The sequence below is a fragment of the Maylandia zebra genome, linkage group LG19, assembly GCF_041146795.1.
Source record: "Maylandia zebra isolate NMK-2024a linkage group LG19, Mzebra_GT3a, whole genome shotgun sequence".
Lineage (NCBI taxonomy): Eukaryota > Metazoa > Chordata > Actinopteri > Cichliformes > Cichlidae > Maylandia > Maylandia zebra.
Genome location: NC_135185.1, coordinates 22,243,808 through 22,263,220, shown reverse-complemented (window position 1 = coordinate 22,263,220; position 19,413 = coordinate 22,243,808). Strand labels below are relative to the sequence as shown.

Here is a 19,413-nt window from a genome sequence, read left to right as displayed (position 1 = left end):
CAAGCCCAGATCATAGGCCTCCACCACCATGCTTGACAGTTTGTACTCTGCATTCTGGTAGAAGACTTTGGTATCCCTTTTCCAGACATTGTTCCAGAAGTCTTGTGGTTTCTTCAGATGCAGTTTTGCAAACCTAAGCTGTGTTGCCATGTTTCTCCTGGCAACCCTTTTAAACAAGTAAACTTTGTCTTACTGCCCAAATCATCACCCATTATTACCATGAACGTTAACATTTCCCATCCTAGGCCTATTGATATTGATTTTTAAATTAATTTTTGTCAGTTTCTCTTGGGATGAATTTGTGGGAACATCTGCTTCTGGGAAGATTGCGGCAGAACCTGAATGCTCCAGACGAGCAAGCTGCTGAAACTTCTTGCCTAGCAGACTAAGTGAGCATTTTCCCTGAAGTTAAAATGAATTAAACAGTTGCTGGTTGTATAAAAGAGTGAATGCTTCAATTACAATAGACTTGAAATCCATAAAACAAGAGTCCTTTGACCTCAGGAAATCACATGATAGGGTGGGGCTAGGTTTCACAATGAGTTCATCTGAAACCTTGGCTGATGGTGACCTACACCCGTTTTCACACCTTGGCTCGTGTGATTAGGTAGAGGATCAATAGGGGGTCCATGTCCCTCTTGGGGGGGGGACACTCCCATAGGGCTTAAATCTGGGACTCTTCACCATTTGACCATAGAACTGAAGAAGCTTCTCAGATGAGAAGTGAAATGTCTTCAAACAACTTAAAGAAGTCCAGATGCTTTTTTTCTTTTCTTTCCAGGCTACTTAGACAATGTATTAGAAAGTTAATCTGCAACATCTCTATCCAGACTTAGTACCCCTGTAGCTGTAGTTGAGCCATTTCTGAGTTTGATGCCAAACTGATTTTTGTTTCTAATCAGAATCCCCCAAATCTCTTTAAAGCAGCATTTGAGTGAACAAGTAGATTTAGCATATCATGTAGCCTAACCAGTCTCTGGAGAAATATTTGTGGATTTTTAATTACTGTGTGCACCATAAATCTAATTGACAGTGTACTGGCATGGATGTGAAATCATAACGGCTCAGCCGGGATAATGAAATCAAAACTATCAGACTACCTTCTAAGGGCAAGTGGGAACCTTTTGTACAATTTAGCTGAAATGACGCTAAACATGGTTTTGTAATAAAGATTCTTTGCTTATGACAATTTATGAGTAATTGCTAACAAAGGGGGGGAAAAAAACCAAACAACTTCCTGTTTCATGCACTGGCTCACCAGCTTCATTACTCTGGTAGAAAGGGCCGTGAGCTGCAGGTTCTGACTTGAACCCTGCGTCACTGTGTTGTACAGAGCTTTCGCTAAGAATGCAGCAGAGAATAGCTCAATGGAAATAACTAAAAAGAAGGCATTCTCTCTGTGGGAATCCACACAAAAGACTGCTTTGCATGCCTTTCTTCATGCTGATAAAATAATCACACACGGAAGGTGAATATGCTGGCAAGTATTTATGGAAAACTGTAAAACACCCTGAAGGCTAAAGGAAGTAAGTGATTACATTATGTACAATTTCACAATAGGTTACACACGTTGTTATAAATGGGGAAGGAAAAGGTCCATGAAGGTGTATTTACTTTGTATCAAAAGAGGAAGGTTATAGGATGAAGATGCCTCAGGAACATCTCCATTTGTCCTTGGCCGTCCCTTTCAAGTCTGAGAAAAAGTGACAGAAGGAACAATATCGCCATAACTTCAGTAAATTAGTGGTCATACATTCTTGAAAAAAAACCAACAATTGCACAATTTATTAGATATAGAAGTTTTTTTTTAAAAAAAGTGTTAGTGCTACAAATCATCCTGTATGTATATTATGTCAGTGGAAGCACTCCATAATTACACTTGCATATCTTTTAAAGACAATAAAGAGATGTCTGTAGAAAAAAACAAACAACAAAACTAATGGGTGTCACAAAGAGGCAGTCGAGCTCGAGAGTAGGTAAAACATCAGTCTTATCAGACTGTAGCAAAGTGTATAACATTATTCAGCCTCCAAGGATTGGTTCTTCCATTCAAGGGCAGAACAAAATCTTTGGAATTGAAATCGGACCGATCTCTTCAACTGTCAGTCACTCTTAAGTTTGACTCACAGCATCAATTTCTCAGACAAATCTGAATCTTTCTGCAAGAAATAATTATGAAAATTTTAAAAAAATGAACATAATGAAAAAAAAAAAAAACTCACAAAACCCACTCATTATAAAACATAAAAAAACAACTCAATCACATCTTTGCAGCATATAAACACAAACTTATAGAGGCCCTGGAGTTTTCATAGCTGTGAAAGTGTTAGGGAGATCTAATAGCAGACTGTGCTCTGCTGCTTTCGTTGTTTTTTCTTCTGTGCACGTTCTTTGATAACGGAGCTGCTGTTATAGAGTGCGAGGGCCGGGCTGGTGAGAGTAGCTGTAGGGTGGTGCGCTCATACTGATCCGCTGTAGCTGTGATTTCTGTGTTCTGAATCTGAAGGCCTCGGTTTACATTCGAGTTGTTCAGTCTCTGGTGTTTGCGGCTCAGAAACTGGAGGGCGCTGCTTGAAGAAATCGGACACATATCGGACCTTTGGGAACAAACACAGTAACAATTATAGGCTATTACGTTGCTTAATAGAAGCGTTAGCATTGCTTACAGCTGACGCTACTGCTTTACACTGTAAATGAATAGTTCAGCAGTCGGTCTAAATTATACCTTTTAGATGTTGGGATTCAGCTTCATATTATACCACAGAGTAAAGTCACAAACACACAATTAACAGTTATAGCCTCAAAACGCCAATAGGTGTTCTTTGCAATAGCCAGGTGCTATTCCCAAGTACAGAGGCTCCTCCAAATGTAAGTCACATTTATGGCATGAACCATTGTCATTTGCAGCCCATCCCATATGGAAAAGAAATAGTAAAAACATATGATTTACTCATGAAAGTGGCCACTTTCTCATTACTTTCATATATTTTTTTAGTAAGTATACAAAACATACAAGTTTCATTATATAATTTTTCAAGGGATCTTATGTGTTTTCACTCTTGTATGCTTTTCATACAAGTTTCATACAAGACAGATAAAAACTTTATAAGATTTATATATATCTTTTCCATATGGGATTCTTACAGGGATGATCATGATGTTGTGCAAGCTAAGCTACTTGAACTTTTTCCAGGGTACATCTTTAATGGCTTTAAAAAAGTCATTAAAGATGGTTGCAGAAATTTAATTTTAGTTTGGATTTTTTTCCCCCTTGGTTCTACAATGTCTTAACAAGGTCAAGAGCTCTCGCCTCTCCCTGGCAATCACGATTAACTGCAAGTGGTTGTTCCTCTCTGCCATCATTAAAAGGCTCTGCTGCATTCAGCTGCATTCATTGGCCCAGGGGTAGACAACTCCAGGCCTCGAGTGTCCTGCAGGTTTTAGATGTGTCCTTGATCCAGCACAGCTGATTTAAATTGCTAAATTACCTCCTCAACATGTCTTAAAGTTCTCCAGAGGCCTGATAATGAACTAATCATTTGATTCAGGTGTGTTGATCCAGGGTGAGATCTAAAACCTGCAGGACACTGGCAATCGAGGCCTGGAGTTCGACACCCCTGGATTGGACTGATCAATACTCAGAACAGTGGGAAAGTCCAAGAAACTCAAGAAGTGGGTCCCACTACTTCTTTGCCAACCTGAAAGCTGGCAAAACTCACCAAAATCCCTCATTAGGTCTTTGTACTTGTCAATCTACACCATTTTACTTTAGGAAGAGGCTGCTCAGCCAGCCTTTGGATTCAGAAGTAATGATTCAAAAGTGGAAAAATATGTTTATCAACACTTTAAAAATAGAGGATTTCAGTTTTCACCTTATATAATCGTATAAATGTCCTCATCTTTAATGATAAACATCAATAAACGTGACGCAGAAATGCACTCACTGTGAGCACAGCGATGAGAGCGCCCTGCAGCAGTCCCACCACGACGTCGCCCGGGTGGTGTTTGTAGTCAGAGACGCGCGTGTATCCCACATACAGAGAGAACGACACCAGGAAGAACTGGATGGTGGGTCGAACCAGTCTCGTCCATTTCCCCTGCATCCTGGCCTGGACATAGAGCTTTACACACAAAAGTACAGATTCGAATTCAGCTCGAAGGTTGCGCACATTAAAGAACCATTTTTTTGTGGGAAAAAACAAAACAAGATTAAGGTTAAGATCGGAGCCATTTACCTATAGCAAATTTCCTGACTTCCCCCCTTAAAAAATATTTATACACTTTTTTTAAATCTAAAATTTGTCCCACTTTATCCATCCAGCCCCCCCAAATGCAGAATGCTGATTCCTGTGGAGTTTGAGCAGCTCATAATTCACTCCTGAAAACCCCTAACAGGGATCAAACCATTAAATCTGTCACCTTCCGGCCATTGTGCCACGTGTGGTATAGCAACAATGGTGTTTTTTTTGTCTGTGTCGACCACATTCTCCTGTTTGGCTTAGTCATGTGTGTTTTTTTGGTAAACAGCCATTTCAGAGCTGCAGAAAGTCTCACGCTATGAGGACACACTCACCGACAGGAAGATCATGCAGTACATCCCGAAGGACGAGTGTCCGGAGTAGAACGATAACCTAGGGAGCAAAATGGCAGCATTAGTAATGGTTTTCAGTGAATATGAATGGGAACCAGCATTAAAACTAGGCCTACTTATCAGTTTGTTTACCATTTAATCTAAGGTAAACAATCTTAACAGTTTGGGCAATCTGCAGCCTAAATTTTTGAATATTTTTATTTCTGGGTATTACGTCCAAACTAAACAAATAAACAGTCATCCAGGAAATGGAAACATGCACGTTGCAGTCTATTTAAATTTAACCTGATAATACTGATAGTATCCACTTCCTCATGTATACATTAGTGTGGACACTCCAACACTCCAGCAGAAACCAAAGAGATATTCGAGTTTTATATTTATATTGATTATATTATATTTCACTGACGAGATGAAATTAAACCTGTTATTGCTAATCTAAATAGTTTTTCAGCTATAAAACTGATAAGGTCAAACTTGGTAAATCAGTCCATGGAGAGAGCAGATCTTAAAGATTTTAAACTAAGCTGTCAGTAAGTTGGGGTTTTAAGAGAGAGGCTGCCTCAAACCAGGATACATCTTGGGATCTTATTCATGAGTGATGGGAAAATGGATTGAGGACTGAAGCGGCCTCAGCAGTAATAAAGAAATAATAAGCTAAGCCGAAAGGCAAAGCTTTCGATTTACCAGTCCATCTGCTTCCCAGCCAGAATGAAATCCCGGTTATGACTCAAAGAGTAATACAAGCTGCCAAAATGAGTTTCCTCTGTACAGTGGCTGGGCTCAGCCTTAGAAATAGGTTGAGGAGCTCACACATCCAAAGGGATGAAAATTCATAGCATTTTTCAAATCATCCATTTACTCCTAGCTCTTTGCACTGCACATAACAAATCTGATAGGTGTCGTAAAGTGTCCACCTGGATTCAGTCACATTGCGGTGGCTGCCGTTGCACTTGATCTCCAACATGTATCCATTACAGACCACTGGCTTGCAAACGTCTATGAAGTTTGGACGAGGACGGCCAATGGTGAACTTTGCCAAGTCAGTCAGCGACTGGCTGATAGCGGCTCCAAACAAGTAGGTGCCCACCACTTTGTAGAGAGCTGACAGGTATTGGTTGAATGGGGAATTGGAGCGTAGACGATTGGTGTGCACCAGGTAGGCCTCTCCTGTTGTGATCTGTGGAAGGAAGGGGCCAAGATTTATTATTTGGAAAATAAGATTCTTTGCAGATTGCCTGTAGAAAGACACAAGGTTAGTCTTATTTTTCAGTAACTAGGGGCTCAGCCAAATCAGACACATGGGCTTACAATGACTATGGAGCAGGTGATGGTGACTGCAGCCATCGTCCCATGAGAGATGGTGTCTCTCCTGTAGGGATAACGGATGCTCTGATCATCGCAGTAGATTCCTCTCTGGTAAGGCTTGAACATCAATGTGAGAATGGCTGAGGGTAGAGCCGCTGTAAAAGGGGGGGGGGAAGGGGGAGAGAGAGAGAATACACCTTGAGCTTTGTTTTAAAATTGCAGTATGCTTTCTACTGCTCAAAACAGTATTAACTCAAATAATGCAGTGGAGATAGCACTGTTACTTGTTCATTGTATTCACAGTGATTATCTGTAGTCACGTGTGCTGAACTTAAACCACATTTAAGTATTTCCAGTAGTAATGACGCATTTCCTGTTGGGTGCTGCGTGTGGAAAAAGGATAACTTTAAATGATTTCATTTTCCTGATATTGTATTGAGTTGAAGTGTGAAAACTGCTCCAGTGAAAATGTCCTTGCAATTGCAAGAAAGAACAGGAAGCATGAACAGCACACACTCATTTTTATACTGAAATAAATCCCCCATTGTCTGCTGTTGTTCTAAATCTGCACCAGAAATCCAGTCACTTTTCTCACCACAAGAGAAGTTTCTCATGTTATTATGATTTCCTGGTGACTTAAGGTCACACAAATGGTTTTCACATTGGCCAGATAAAAGAAAATAGGTGACATCAAAAAGCCATATCAAAAATAAAAAAAATGGAAACTGTGGCTGGTTTGGGGTGATGCATGTTGCTGTAGAGGGGTTTTCATCGAGCTTTTGCAAACCCTTGCAGAGACTGGAAAATTACTACTGTAGTCTTAAAGTGTGACTACACAGTGAAGGTGCAACTCAGGAAACAGCTAAAAACACACTGGCGGACTCATCTTTTGGCTTTGCGCACAAGCCGCGGCGCTACGTGGTAAATGAATTTGTCATCGGTGGCAACGGCTTCACCTCTACAAGTCGCGTTTACTCTGTAGAGGAACTGACTGTCACCATGGCAACACACGCGACATCACAGCCAACACCTTTGACACCAGGGCAGCGTTCACAATGTGAGGGGCCTGGGAACTGACGACCGGAGCGGGACACACACTTGCATACCTCAAGACATTCGCACGTGCTCATGCACACCAGCGACAGATATAAATGGGTTATTTCAAGCCATGCATACATGTATAAAAGCTATAAAGAGCTGCGAAGGACAAAAAGAAAACTGGTTTCAGCAGTTTCTGTCTGTGCAAACAAGACGAAGAGTGGGGCATCTGCAGGAGGACATAAAGCTGTCTCCTAAATCAGAGCAGGACAATAGTCCACTTTAAAGGCCTAATGTCAGAAACTTTCTACCCCACAACACTTAAATCGTTTTCCTGTTTTCAAGAGCTTCCTGCTGAATATAATAACAGCAAGAGATGGATAAATGTTGTTTGTTTGCTCAAAAACTATTGTATATTTATGGGTGTGGAGCTGCTCGCCACTGACAGATTGCTTCCTTCCTCTACTGTATGGGCCTGACAATTCACATAAGATTACATTAAAAGCACAGATAAACTTTGATGGAAATTATCTAGACTCCCTTCTGCAGATGTTTGTTGTAGTCTTATTCTTGTTTGGGAGGATGTGTGTCACATCCCGACTACCCCTGTCATACAGTTCTTGAATGTGGCTCCGTTTGTGATGATTTTTGTGCATCTTTTATACACATTTCCCCAAAGCATGACAGATTTGGTACTTCCACAAACTTTAAGATCTTCATTATTTATAAGATTAACCCTGGGATGCACTGATATATGGGCTAATACCAGCCTTGTTGATGGACATTGGTCTGTCTGCAGATAAGAAGGTATTAAGTGTTGTGTGATTACTTCAATTATATGTTCGCCAAATGTTCAAGAATTGTGTGATGAAGAGCTGAAAAATTTAAAAAACAGGTAAGATGCTGTTGTTCTACTAGTAAATGCATAGTTTGAACAATGTTTGTTCAAACTGGGCTGTGCCTCTTTCAGGGAAAACTATGGTACAACCTTATGGTGCATCACTACTATTATACCATAAAGCTGCTGGACCCTGTTACATGGCACCACAACGTCATATCTGTAGCTGTAACTATATACTAAGGTTGCACAAAATGAGGTACAATTCAGTTTGATGAAAACACAGACCACAGGGGGCATGTTCTGTTCAAGTAAATATGACTTAAAATATATAAATGAAAAGTACACCAAAGGAATTTAAAGAGCAAACACATACAAGTCAAAGTGCCTTTTAACCTGCTTATAAACATATGGGTGAAGATAATTCGAGCATTTAAGTTATGCTTTTTGTGACAAATCTCGAACTCCGCTGCAGTTTAGTAACACAAAAAACGATTGCAGGTCACTGAAGTGACTCTTTTTGTAGGCCATCTTTTAACAACGTAACACTGAATTGCTCATGTCACCATGTACGTTTTGTTCTTCTGTCTATCTCTTTAAACACCTATTGGTCTGCCACGCCTCCTACTTTGTCACCATATAAGGGACACTTTAAGTCTCCCTGACCTAAATAGCCTAACGCCGGATTTGTCATTTGTTACAAGTCTGAACAAGCGCCACTAATAATATTTGATGACAAGCAGTTTCCTCATTAAGGAGAAATTATTTTCATGAAAGTTCTCCCTTCGCTCATATTCATTGTTCCTGTAGGTCAAGCATGCTTTCAGCTCCACTTTGAAGTCAAACCAAGCCACTGTTTATTCTGCAGAGCATAAGGATAACATTTAGATAAGAGACTATTTGTTTGACACAAATCTCCAGTGGCTTACGCATTGCCAGGGTGGAGATGTGTTGAGCAATGATCTTAAAAAAACATACATGATAACCACTGGTCAGCTTGCTTAACAGATTTGGTGAGGAAACCCAAGTCAGACTTGCTCCGAGTTGCTGGGGGTGAAACTATTATCTGGACTGGCTCTGTTATTACAGAAGGCCTGACATGTTTTTGTAGGCTTGTGCTGGCAGGGCGGCCTCCCATGCTAGCGTCTAGGTCAAATTGATCCCAAATCAAATTTTTCATGCACCAAAACTACTTGCAAAAGTAAGGCATACCTAAAAGGGATTGTTTAAATACATTTTTATATTTCTTATTCTTCATTCTGTAAAAGGACATTTCTCGCTTCAAGAGCTTAACAACCTTTTGTTTTCTTTCTAGTTATTAATTACATGGTTACTTGTATGGTTTAGCAACCCACATTCTTATCACAAAACTTTAAACCTCAATAAAATAAGCACCAACATTGAGTGTGGTTGTCATCATAGATGGCTTCTCTTGCATTTGAGGTAGGAAATGCTACTCGTAAAATGTGGTTAGAAAAACAATCTCACTAGAAAAATAATCCAAACAGATGTGCTTTTAATGTCTTATTTAAACCGTCTTGCATAACTTGTTGAACCTTCTATAGAAGCGAATGCCTTCGGTAGGCGTTTCCTCTGGCTCCCTATTTAACTAGCACGGTGAAAAAGATGAATTGTCGTCCAGTACGCCTAGAAAACTCTTTCAATTCATCAGTATGTTTTGCTTGAACATACCTCAAGACAGCACCATGACGTCAGGACTCCAGCCTCTTGATTTACTTGTTGCTTCACCCAACCTCTCCCAAGCTTCAGACTATAGATTACCTCCCTGAATTTTTCCTTTAAAATGCCATCAAAGAGCTTGGAAATTCAAGTCATTGATGTTTCCTCAATGACTGCAATGACCAGCTCTAAGGAAGCAAAGTATGCCCACAAACCATGATGCTGCCTCCACCATGCTTCACAGCTGCAAGCCTGAAATGCCTTGCAACACATTTTTTTGTGTGTTTATCGACTCTTCCGATGATCTATATTAATTTGCAAATTAGTTTTCACTTGCATCATGTTTGCTACATCCTGCATTTGTTTTGCAATTTATTTCTAAAAAAAAATAAATAAATAAAAGCATTTCGCAATTTTTTGTTGTTTTTTTTTGTGGGGGAAAGGGGGTGGGGGGCAAACTCATGTAGAAGTCTCAAAAACCCATGTATCAAATATGATACTCTTGGATTTAAATGGTTAAAGGAATGACAATAATGTTTGTGGTGTCTTTAAATTAACGTAATTATTTTCAACAATTTTCTTAGAGTAGACATGTGAAAAAGGCTTCTGCTTATTAGTGTTTTGTGTTTACTCCTGGGTTCTTTTTCACCTCTTTGTGTGCAATTTTGAGATCTTTTCAGGACTCCAAGAGAGCCTCCCTTTCAAGGCAACGTCTCATTATAGACTGATTTACACTTGGGCCTTATACACCGCTTCTTCTAACGTCCAATAAAAAAAATGACACCGGTCTTAAGCAGAGTTTCAGTAACTGGTTCCAATCTCATTTCTTTAATTTACCCCCCTCCCCCCCTTTCTTGGTACTTGGAAGAGAAATCATTAGTAAAGAGGTTTATACACTTTATGTACTTCCAGTAATCAACAGTATTACCTACTCTGTTCTTACATGCACAGCAAATCTTGAGATCCTGAGTCTTAATTTTATAGCTTAGCTGTATTTGAGGACAAAAATATCTGACTCAGTTCCAATATACATAAAAGGGAGTTATTCCTCCCTACAGTTGCAAAGTGCTTGCTCATAGGAGACTGTCTGACTATTAGGGTTCTCAAGCAAATACCTTACAAATTATATGGTGCTTTCAGATGTTAGTCAAACTTGTTCCCAGTGGGAGTTGGCCTCTGTCAAGATTGTTGTTTGTCACTCCTGTTCATAACTTATGAAGAGAATTTCATTGGCATAGTCAAGTGGAGAAGATGCTCCACTTTGGTGGCTCCTGGATCAACTCTCTGGTTTTTGTGCATGATGGTTGGCTCCTTCAGGCAGTGACCTCCAACGTGCACTGGGGCGGTCGTCGTCAATTCTAGCAGTTAATTTAATAGATGCAGGTTTTAGCTCCTTCTACTTACTTACTACTTTATATAATCAAACATCTCCCATTTCAAAAAAGTTAGCTTTTATGTACAGTTTTGTTGCACTTCGGCAACATATATTTAACAATAAAGTTGCGCTGTCCGAAACATTTTATGCTTTTTTGGTTTTTTCTTCAACTTTTTCCCCTCCATTCATCTCCATGTTACCCATTTCCCTCCTTATTTTAATGTTTAAACTCAAGTAAATTCAAGGTTTTGTTTTTGTTTTCTTTTAATGTGAAAGTAAAACTAAACTGCAAACAAAGCATTTTACTCATAAAATGTACCCAGTTTTGAATGTAAGATCATAAAACGTTGCTATTTTTTGGATCTCTTCTCCCTCCTTTTTTATTTTAAACTAAAGGAAACCATCTGAGTATAGCAGTAAAATGTTATTTGGTCAACTGAAAGTTTGTATCATCCTACTCCGAAATTTTACATGTAGCTGTCGAGTTTTATGTTGTCCATAAACCTTTACAGCTGCAAACACTGTAATAACTGTTCAAATCTCTTTGCTAAAAGAGGTACACACACACACACACACACACACACACACACACTCCCAAGTTTCTGATAACTTTTGCCTTTAGTTTAAAAAAAACAAAAAAAAAAAAAACCACAGGAGATTCAAAAAAAGGAAGGAGAGACAGTATTGTTTTAGGCTTTCATAATCCCTTCTGGCGAGCATGCACCCCGATTCCACTTTGAGAAAATAAACATAATGGAATTTGGGATCAGACACAAGTACAACTTCCCCTTGACCTCTGACCCAGCAGGAAGGGGAAAATGTTCCTGTTATTCAGCATTCAAGATAAGTGATGGAAGTCCATACTGTGGCTCATCTTGAGAACTGAACTACTGAGACATTTGCTGGGAACAGAACCACAAACGGCTAACAACTAACAGCAACGTATGTGAACATGTATCTGCACATCTCAGCAGATGACGGAGATCTGTGAGCCTGCTGAGTAACTTCATGGTTTGTCAGCTAACAGGGGTTGTGTGGAGGTGATCTTAAAAGCAATATTTAACTTGCCAATATAAACAAAAGTTAACAAGTTTTTCAAATTCTCATTGCTGTTACTTTTCTCTACGATACATTCCCAAGAAGTCAGCACAGCAAGAGAACAGTGTGAAATCAGCAGTCCAATGCTGTAACATTTTCATGTTTTTATCCAGTCTGTCTGCAATAGTCAGCATTATTCAGTTTTTTTTTTCCTTCATAAACCCGGAAAACTGGAATTGCAGAGAAAGTGGATCACTTCCTGTGAGGCTGGGGATTTTCCTGGGAAAGTCCTAGACAACACTGGCTGATAAAAGCTTTATTTTGTAAAAGAAGAAGAAAATAGCAAACTGTCTGTTTTGAGTTTTAGAGCTGATAAAATTTTGCTTTTGTTAGCTTTAGACGGGGTCAGGCTAGACAGTTTCCCCTCATTTCCAGTCTTTGTGCTAAATTAAATCGACTCCAGACTTACTGTCTGCCATGTGACGGATGTATGATACATATTGGCCAAATTCTGATATTGGTCAATATGGCTGATTGATTAATGTTTAATTTGCAACAATGTCAGTGGACATCATTTATCAGTTTTTGGCTGGCTGAATGTTTGAAAAAAGTTTTTCCTGTGCTCAGTCACATTTAGATATTTCAGATATTCTTCAAAGACACAAAAAATATGTACTAGAAGCCAACTGATTTATCAGCAGACCAATATTATCGTCTGCTTTAAGCCATTTTTAACAGCCAATAAATGAAAATGTATTGTAAACATGCAGAAGAGGCATATGAAACACCCTTCAACATTGCTTAGTTTGTCCACCAGAGGGTGCTCTGCAGCTCCCTGCCGGCCAAAGACCAACAGCAACAGGGTACACAAGTAAATAAATAACCAGGCATAACAATTGCCATGTTATATCTGTTTGCACCTGAAAGACAAAAAAAAGAAAAAAAAAGAAATATATTATCTATCTATCTATCTATCTATCTATCTATCAGTGGCTATATCAGAATATTATATTTTTAAAATAACCAAATATTGGTGTCTTAAAAAAAAAAAATCAGTCAGGCTCTTGTGTGTGTACCAAATACCAATATTTGAACATATCGATATCAGCCCACAATTTCACAATCGGTGCATTTCTACAAAAGCGGGATTAATCTTCTGATGGAATTCCCAGGAACAGCACATACTGAAAGCCTGTAATATATCACTTCATAGGGTTATTTCAAGTGCAATAATGTTGGATCATGTTTTAGTGGCTTTTTTAGCGTTTTGGTTTAAAAAAAAAAAAAAAAAAAAAAAAAAAAAATCACCTCTTTTCTTGCTTAAACTTGTCTGTAAAAAGAAGAGTACAGAGCATGAATTAGGCCATTAGATTTTGTTGCCCATAGGTCAAACCTTCATAAGAATCTGGTAATTTTGTCCATTGGTTGTTCTTACCATGCGTTTGATTTACATTACACTTTTTAGTTTAGTTTGCATCATATCCAAGCCAATAGTTTATTGGTTCACATTCGTAAACCTCTCATCTTACAGATCTGTGGCTTTGACCTTTTAATAGAATGCTTGCTTACACACACACACACACACACACACACACACACACACACACACACACACACACACACACACACACACACACACACACACACACACACACACACACACCTTCCTTTATGAAACGACCACAATGTAACTACGCACACACAGCCTGTACTATGTATGCCAACACAACAATCATATCTCGCTTCCATTTTCACGCAGGAATGTCAGAGAGCAGAGGTCAGCACTTCCCACTTGACTCTGACATGCATTTGGCAGAAGCAGATACAGTGTGTGTGTGTGTGTGTGTGTTGTACACAACATGGTCATATCTTTGTGGGGACCAAAAATTGGAAGTTTACTATATTTGTGGGGACAAAATCCACGTCCCCGTGAGTTTGAAGGCACGTTGAGACTCAAAATGTGGTTTTAGTGTCAGGGTTAGGCATTCATTTTTGATGGTTAGGGTAAGCGGCTAGGGAAAGCATTATGTCAATTAGATGTCCCCACAAGGATATGAAAACAACTGTGTGTGTGTCCCATACATGTCAACAAATTGTCAAAAATGGCATATAAATAACAGCTCTCGAGCCAAACAGCTGTTGTCAGTCACTGGCTGTCATTTCCGCAATACTGCAGCTCTTCTATGCTTCGGACCCTAGAAACAAAAAGCATGTATAGTTTCTGTTCCTTATAGCTCACGCTTATTAAACACAGAATGTAAGTCTGTGTTAAAGGTATCACATGAGCATTTTCAGTTTCATCTGATACATTTAGGTATGAAACCATAAGTCATCGATATAAAAACTAAAAAAATCTGCCCTGCCTTTGCGTTGCTTGAAGTCTTATGTGGTAGGGAACTGAATAAGTTTGGGTTTCCAATGGTTTTTGAAAGAAAAGAAAAATACACCCTCTGTCAAATGTAAAGTTTTACATACTTGGACATTACGAAAAGAATAATTTAAAAATTGGGTAAAAAAAAAACAAAACAAACAAACACGAGACAACAGTATATGACTTATATTAGGTGATTACATATTGAACAAAAGCTGAGCTAAAATGCAGAAGCAAAGTTTGAAAAGTGAAGTACACCCCACGTAACTTGTAAAACCACCTTTAGTCATAGTAATGTGAAGTAATCATTTTCTGTATGAATTTTGGTACACTTTTTATTACCACGCTGTTTCTGTTCTTTGAGGTTTTCGAGCAGTCTGTGCATCACTATTTTAAGGTTCCCCACAGTATTTCAGTCTTGTTAAGGTCTGGTCTTTGAAAAAGGAAAAGACTCAAGGTGTTGCAATGGCTCAGTCACTCTGTTGTAGCTTTGCTGCTGTGCCTGGGTCCTGTTGAATGATCCAGTTTGGGCAAGCCTTTAGTTATCAGATAGATGGCCTCACTCTAGAGTTTCTATAGTGATAGATGGCTCTAGAGTACTTTGCTATGCAGAGGGGTTTATGGTGGACCCAATGACTGAAGGTGCCCAGGTCCTTTTGCTGCAAAACAAACCCAAATAATCACATTTCCATCACCACGTTTGACAGTTTGTATGCTGTCCAGTGTTCTTGGACAAGACTTTGGTTTGCAAAGTTCAGATGCAACTCTGCAAGCGTGACCATGTTGTTTTTTTTGTTTTGCTTCTTTCAAGCATAGAAAAGGTTTCCTTCTGGCAACTCTTCAAAATAAACAATACTCGTTCAGTCTTGTTCTAATTGTACTGTCCTGGATTTTATCATTTGCCTTGCTAACTGTAGTCTGTAGAGTCTGAGATGGGATTTTTGCCCTCTCTGATCATAGCATGGTCTGGCATTGGGGTGACTTTGCAGGGATGCTGACTCCTGGGAATACTGGGAACCATCTGCAGTGTTTTCCACTTGTGGATTTTCTTTTCACACTATAGCATAATGGGCTTTAAATTCCACTGCCAATTCATGGGCAGCAATAACTACTTTTTTAAATGAACTGCTTTCATCAGCTTCTTGATGCTAAAAGAACCTCTCAGCTGCTGAATGATATGGAGGATATCAGTATGACTCAGCAGATGGGTGGGGGCATTGTTGTTGTTGTAGTAGTAAGAGTCCACCCCCAGCAGGACAGAAGTGTTTGATGATGGGGTAAAGGTGATCACTCTGAACAACTTTGTATTGATTTGAAATGACTTTTCCCTCTAAAAAGGGACAACTAGATGGACCCAGATCATGCTAGCAAAATTCCTCCTCAGCATAACAAAGCAGATCCCCTCACTGTAGGGGGTCAAAAGCTTAGGTTTTCCCCCTTTATTTGCAAACTGACTGGATGTGCATTGATGCATTCAAGCTTCTGAAACAGATTCAGTCTGAAATCAGCGAATGAGTTTTGATATTCTTTTGGTTTTAGAGAGGGGGAAAAAGTGATTAGAACCACCGAAGCAGCGTGTAGATAGCTAAAAGCTGCATGGTCAGCAACAGCTGGGATAGCTCTTGCTGTCTTGCTGACGGGCAGCTGGAAAGGCTACAACTCAAGATCCTCTTCATGTACAAACAGTGTTTTAAGTGAGACAACATTACAACAGTTTCACTGATAAAAGCAATGAGTTCAGGCATTTCCTTCAGATGGATTAGTTTAACTTTGTAGTAAACAGCCAAAACAAAATGTCAGCGAATGGAGGAATGTGGATCCGTTAAGATATGTATGTACAGAAGGTTTAATAGAGTGCACGTTCAGTTTTTTCCCCCATTGTATTCTGTCAAATACTTTTAAAATGGTGGATGTTCAGTATTCAGTTCAGCATTTTACGCCCCTATCAGTTAATTTGGACATGTACGCTATTACACATATGCACACACTTCAAAACCCTCTATAGTCAAGCTAATTAAGAGGATGAAACCTTATTACAGTAGTTTACACTTGCAGTCACTCGCAGACCAATGGCAGATTACGTAATTTTAAAAACATTTCTGTTCCAGTCAGTACAGGGAGGATGAACTTTTTGGTGAAAATGCACAAGACAATATCTGACACACACCAATACCTCAACCTAGCTTTAAAGCACAGTGGAGGCAGCATCATGTTTTAAGGCTGTTTTGAATATTGCATAAACACCATTTACAGGTTTCTGTCAATGCAGCAACAAAATGGTTAAAAAGAAATACATGAATGAATGGGGAACACCAAGTCTGAATGCTGACCTTTACTAAAATGTTGAGGCTTGATTTGAAGGAAGACGTTTTCTCAATAAATCATAGGAATGTTGAACACTGTTTATTTTTTCAGGAGAGTAGTGGGAAGAGAAAAAAAAAAATCTTCCTCTTCACTGTGAGAGCCTCACAAGCACCTATGAGGAAATATCTAATTGAGGTTGTTTCTAATAAATTCGTATTTAAAGGTTTACTTATATTCTGCAGGCTGGACTGTGGTGGGGGATTATTCATTTTGTGTTCAATAAATAAATGAGAAGTACAGTCTTTGTGTGTTATTAGTTTAGTCACCACATTTTATATGCATTTAGTCCTGAACCGACTGCAGATTTATAACCATGTTTTCATGTGAATTCATAATCACTTTCACAGTCCTGACTAATCATCCTTATACCATGATTAGTCAGCAGGAGAAAAGGGAAAATGATAAAAACCTTGGTCAGCATTAATCATAATAATTATGACCTGAGAAAGGCTTCATCTGGGATTTCACAACAGAATGATTCAATGTTTTAAAAGTTCATTCTACATGTTTATAAGATCTTCAGCCAAAGAGAAAAAGACTATGGCGAAATATTGAAATAAGATCCACCAGCTCACCCCACCAGGTTTTTTTTTTTTTTTTTTACAAGGAACTTCTTTAAGGCACGCGCACGAACACGCACACACAGGATGCAGAATGGTTATTATCATGGTTATCATTCCTCCCTTTCAGCCGCCAGATGGGTCCACAATTGGATGTATACATTGAAAAAGCACACGCACACACACTTGCTCCCTCATATTTCACTCCAGAAAAATCTACCATGAGAATTCAACATCAGTGTCCAGATTTCTTCTTCCACCATGTGGTACAAACTGTCAGGGTGACAAAAATGTGAGAGGTGTGACACCAACACCTGGAAGATACCAGCTTCATTAATGGATTTGTGCCCTTGTGGTAGATCACAGCAAGTCGCAACAAGCCATTTTGGTTCTAGTCTTTCAAGACTGACATATTCAGTCTCTGGAGCCCACCCTCTTCACATACACACACGAAGACGCAAAAATAAACACACCTTTCAGCAGTTCCCATGACAGGATTTTAACTGTCAGAGAGAGATATTCAGTGACACTGATCTTCGCTTTTCCTCTTAACCTTAAGTTTTTGGGTTTTTTTTTTTTTTTTTAAAAAGGAGGAACAACCCTGCACTTCTTGGCAGTATGAATGCAATCAAGGGGAGGTAGAGATGCACGCACGCATACACTGACGTGCACAAAGTGTCGCCAACTGGCTGACAGTGATATGAGATAGCGCGTGTCCTATTTTAACCCCGATCATTTCAGTGAAGAAATCGGTGCAGTGACACCCAGAGATAAACAGAAGTCCAGGCAGCTTTCACACTCAGTCCTGGGAAAGATTATTGGCTTGTTCGAACAAGGTAGAGACCGATACCGACTCGCACAGTTTAACAGTATTGCATACTTTAAAACCACTGCCAGTCATGGTCCTGATGTTTTTCCCGAATCCGTGAGTAAAATCTTAAAGGGGCGTTAAAAGTTTCTGTAATCTTGCAGCGACCCATGAAGCAACATGTTGGTAATCTACCAGAGATATATAAATCAGACCTGTGCGTACGGTTGTGCAATCCCCTGTGCGTCACTTTGAAGGCCATTCAACTTTTAATGTGGACTTACTATGCTGTTGTTCCGTCCATACAAAAATCACCAGTGAACATTAAACCACAGCCAATAACCTACGTCCAGAAACTAATCACGTTTTCAGCCATATTGTCAGGAGGAGGAGGGCAGAACGGGGGTTTTCACTTACCAGCAAAGACGCACAGAATATCCACCGCAACCAGAATCAGTTTCTTCCCATGTTCTGCCATGCTTCTTCAGACGGCTCGCCACTTTTATAAATAATAAATAAAAACCGCGTTTGGGGAAAAAAACAAAAAGCAGGCAGGAAGGTTGTAAACTGAACACCTGGAGAAACTGTGGACAAAGTACTAACAGGAAAGAATAACCTGCTCGCTCTTCCGCCTCCAGTGATCCTTACCTGCCCGCCTCCCTTTATGCCTGTCTATCTGTCCGTCTGTCTTTCTATACACTTCGCTGTTGGCAGGTAAGTCGCAAAGGAAGCACGTTTTGGTTTAGCCTGCCTTTTTTACGCACGGGGGGCGCGTCTGTCTTTACAGAAAAAAGAGAAAGCTAACAGATAATTGATCGTCCCAAAACGCTTGATGTTGGAAAAAAAGGGAAATTCCCCGACTTTCTCTCTGCTTTCCCTTTCTCTGCTTAGTTTGCAGGGTAATTAAAAGTTCGGCAATGTTCTCTCCAGTGCTGAGACTTTTTTTGGGATAAAATCATGACACCCTTTTATTTTTCCAAACTAATAATGAGTGCAGCGATTTCACCCAACTTTGGCCTGGTTTCGCACTAACAGAGAGTCACTTAGGTAAAGTATAGCACATTTGCCGAGGATTTGCGACCTGCTGACGCACAGTTGTAAGGGAATCAACGCATTTCTTTTAAATTTATTTTATTTTGCGCTTAAAATGAGTGGCAAACACTAGGTGCTGTAAACTAAGTTGGATAACGATGAACGGTTGGCCCAAACATGGCCTACATGTGCAGTTTTCTATTGGTTAAATTACATTTATACTAAACTCAAGGTGGGTCTGGCTACCGGAACACAGACACCACCCTGTATGATACAGATGTTGGTTGTTTTGGGACATTTGGTGTCCACATTTAATCACAATCAGCACTTAGACTTTAAACTATAACAGCTCAAGTCTCCACACACCTGAGCCTTAAGACACAGATGAGGTGTGTCTGCTGTCTCGTCAA

At 39.6% G+C, this 19,413-nt stretch overlaps 1 protein-coding gene across 1 annotated transcript; it reads right to left on the bottom strand.

The window, feature by feature from the left end:
* Window positions 1-1,473: 1,473 nt before the first annotated feature.
* On the bottom strand, window positions 1,474-18,711 carry plpp2a (phospholipid phosphatase 2a). Its single transcript, XM_004540262.4, has 6 exons — window positions 18,389-18,711; window positions 5,903-6,054; window positions 5,509-5,771; window positions 4,574-4,631; window positions 3,945-4,121; window positions 1,474-2,597 (listed from the first exon to the last, which is right to left on the bottom strand). Exons 1-6 carry the CDS (start codon window positions 18,447-18,449, stop codon window positions 2,460-2,462), a joined length of 849 nt encoding a protein of 282 aa, XP_004540319.1. The 5' UTR covers window positions 18,450-18,711; the 3' UTR covers window positions 1,474-2,459.
* Between the last annotated feature and the right edge of the window lie 702 nt (window positions 18,712-19,413).

Coding starts and splice junctions, on each gene's coding strand:
- plpp2a (XM_004540262.4), bottom strand. CDS start 18,449: ATGGCAGAACATGGGAAGAAACTGATTCTGGTTGCGGTGGATATTCTG. Junction 5,772..5,902: donor TCACCTGCTCCATAGTCATT/GTAAGCCCATGT, acceptor TTCCTTCCACAG/ATCACAACAGGAGAGGCCTA. Junction 4,122..4,573: donor ACTGCATGATCTTCCTGTCG/GTGAGTGTGTCC, acceptor TTGTGTGTAAAG/CTCTATGTCCAGGCCAGGAT.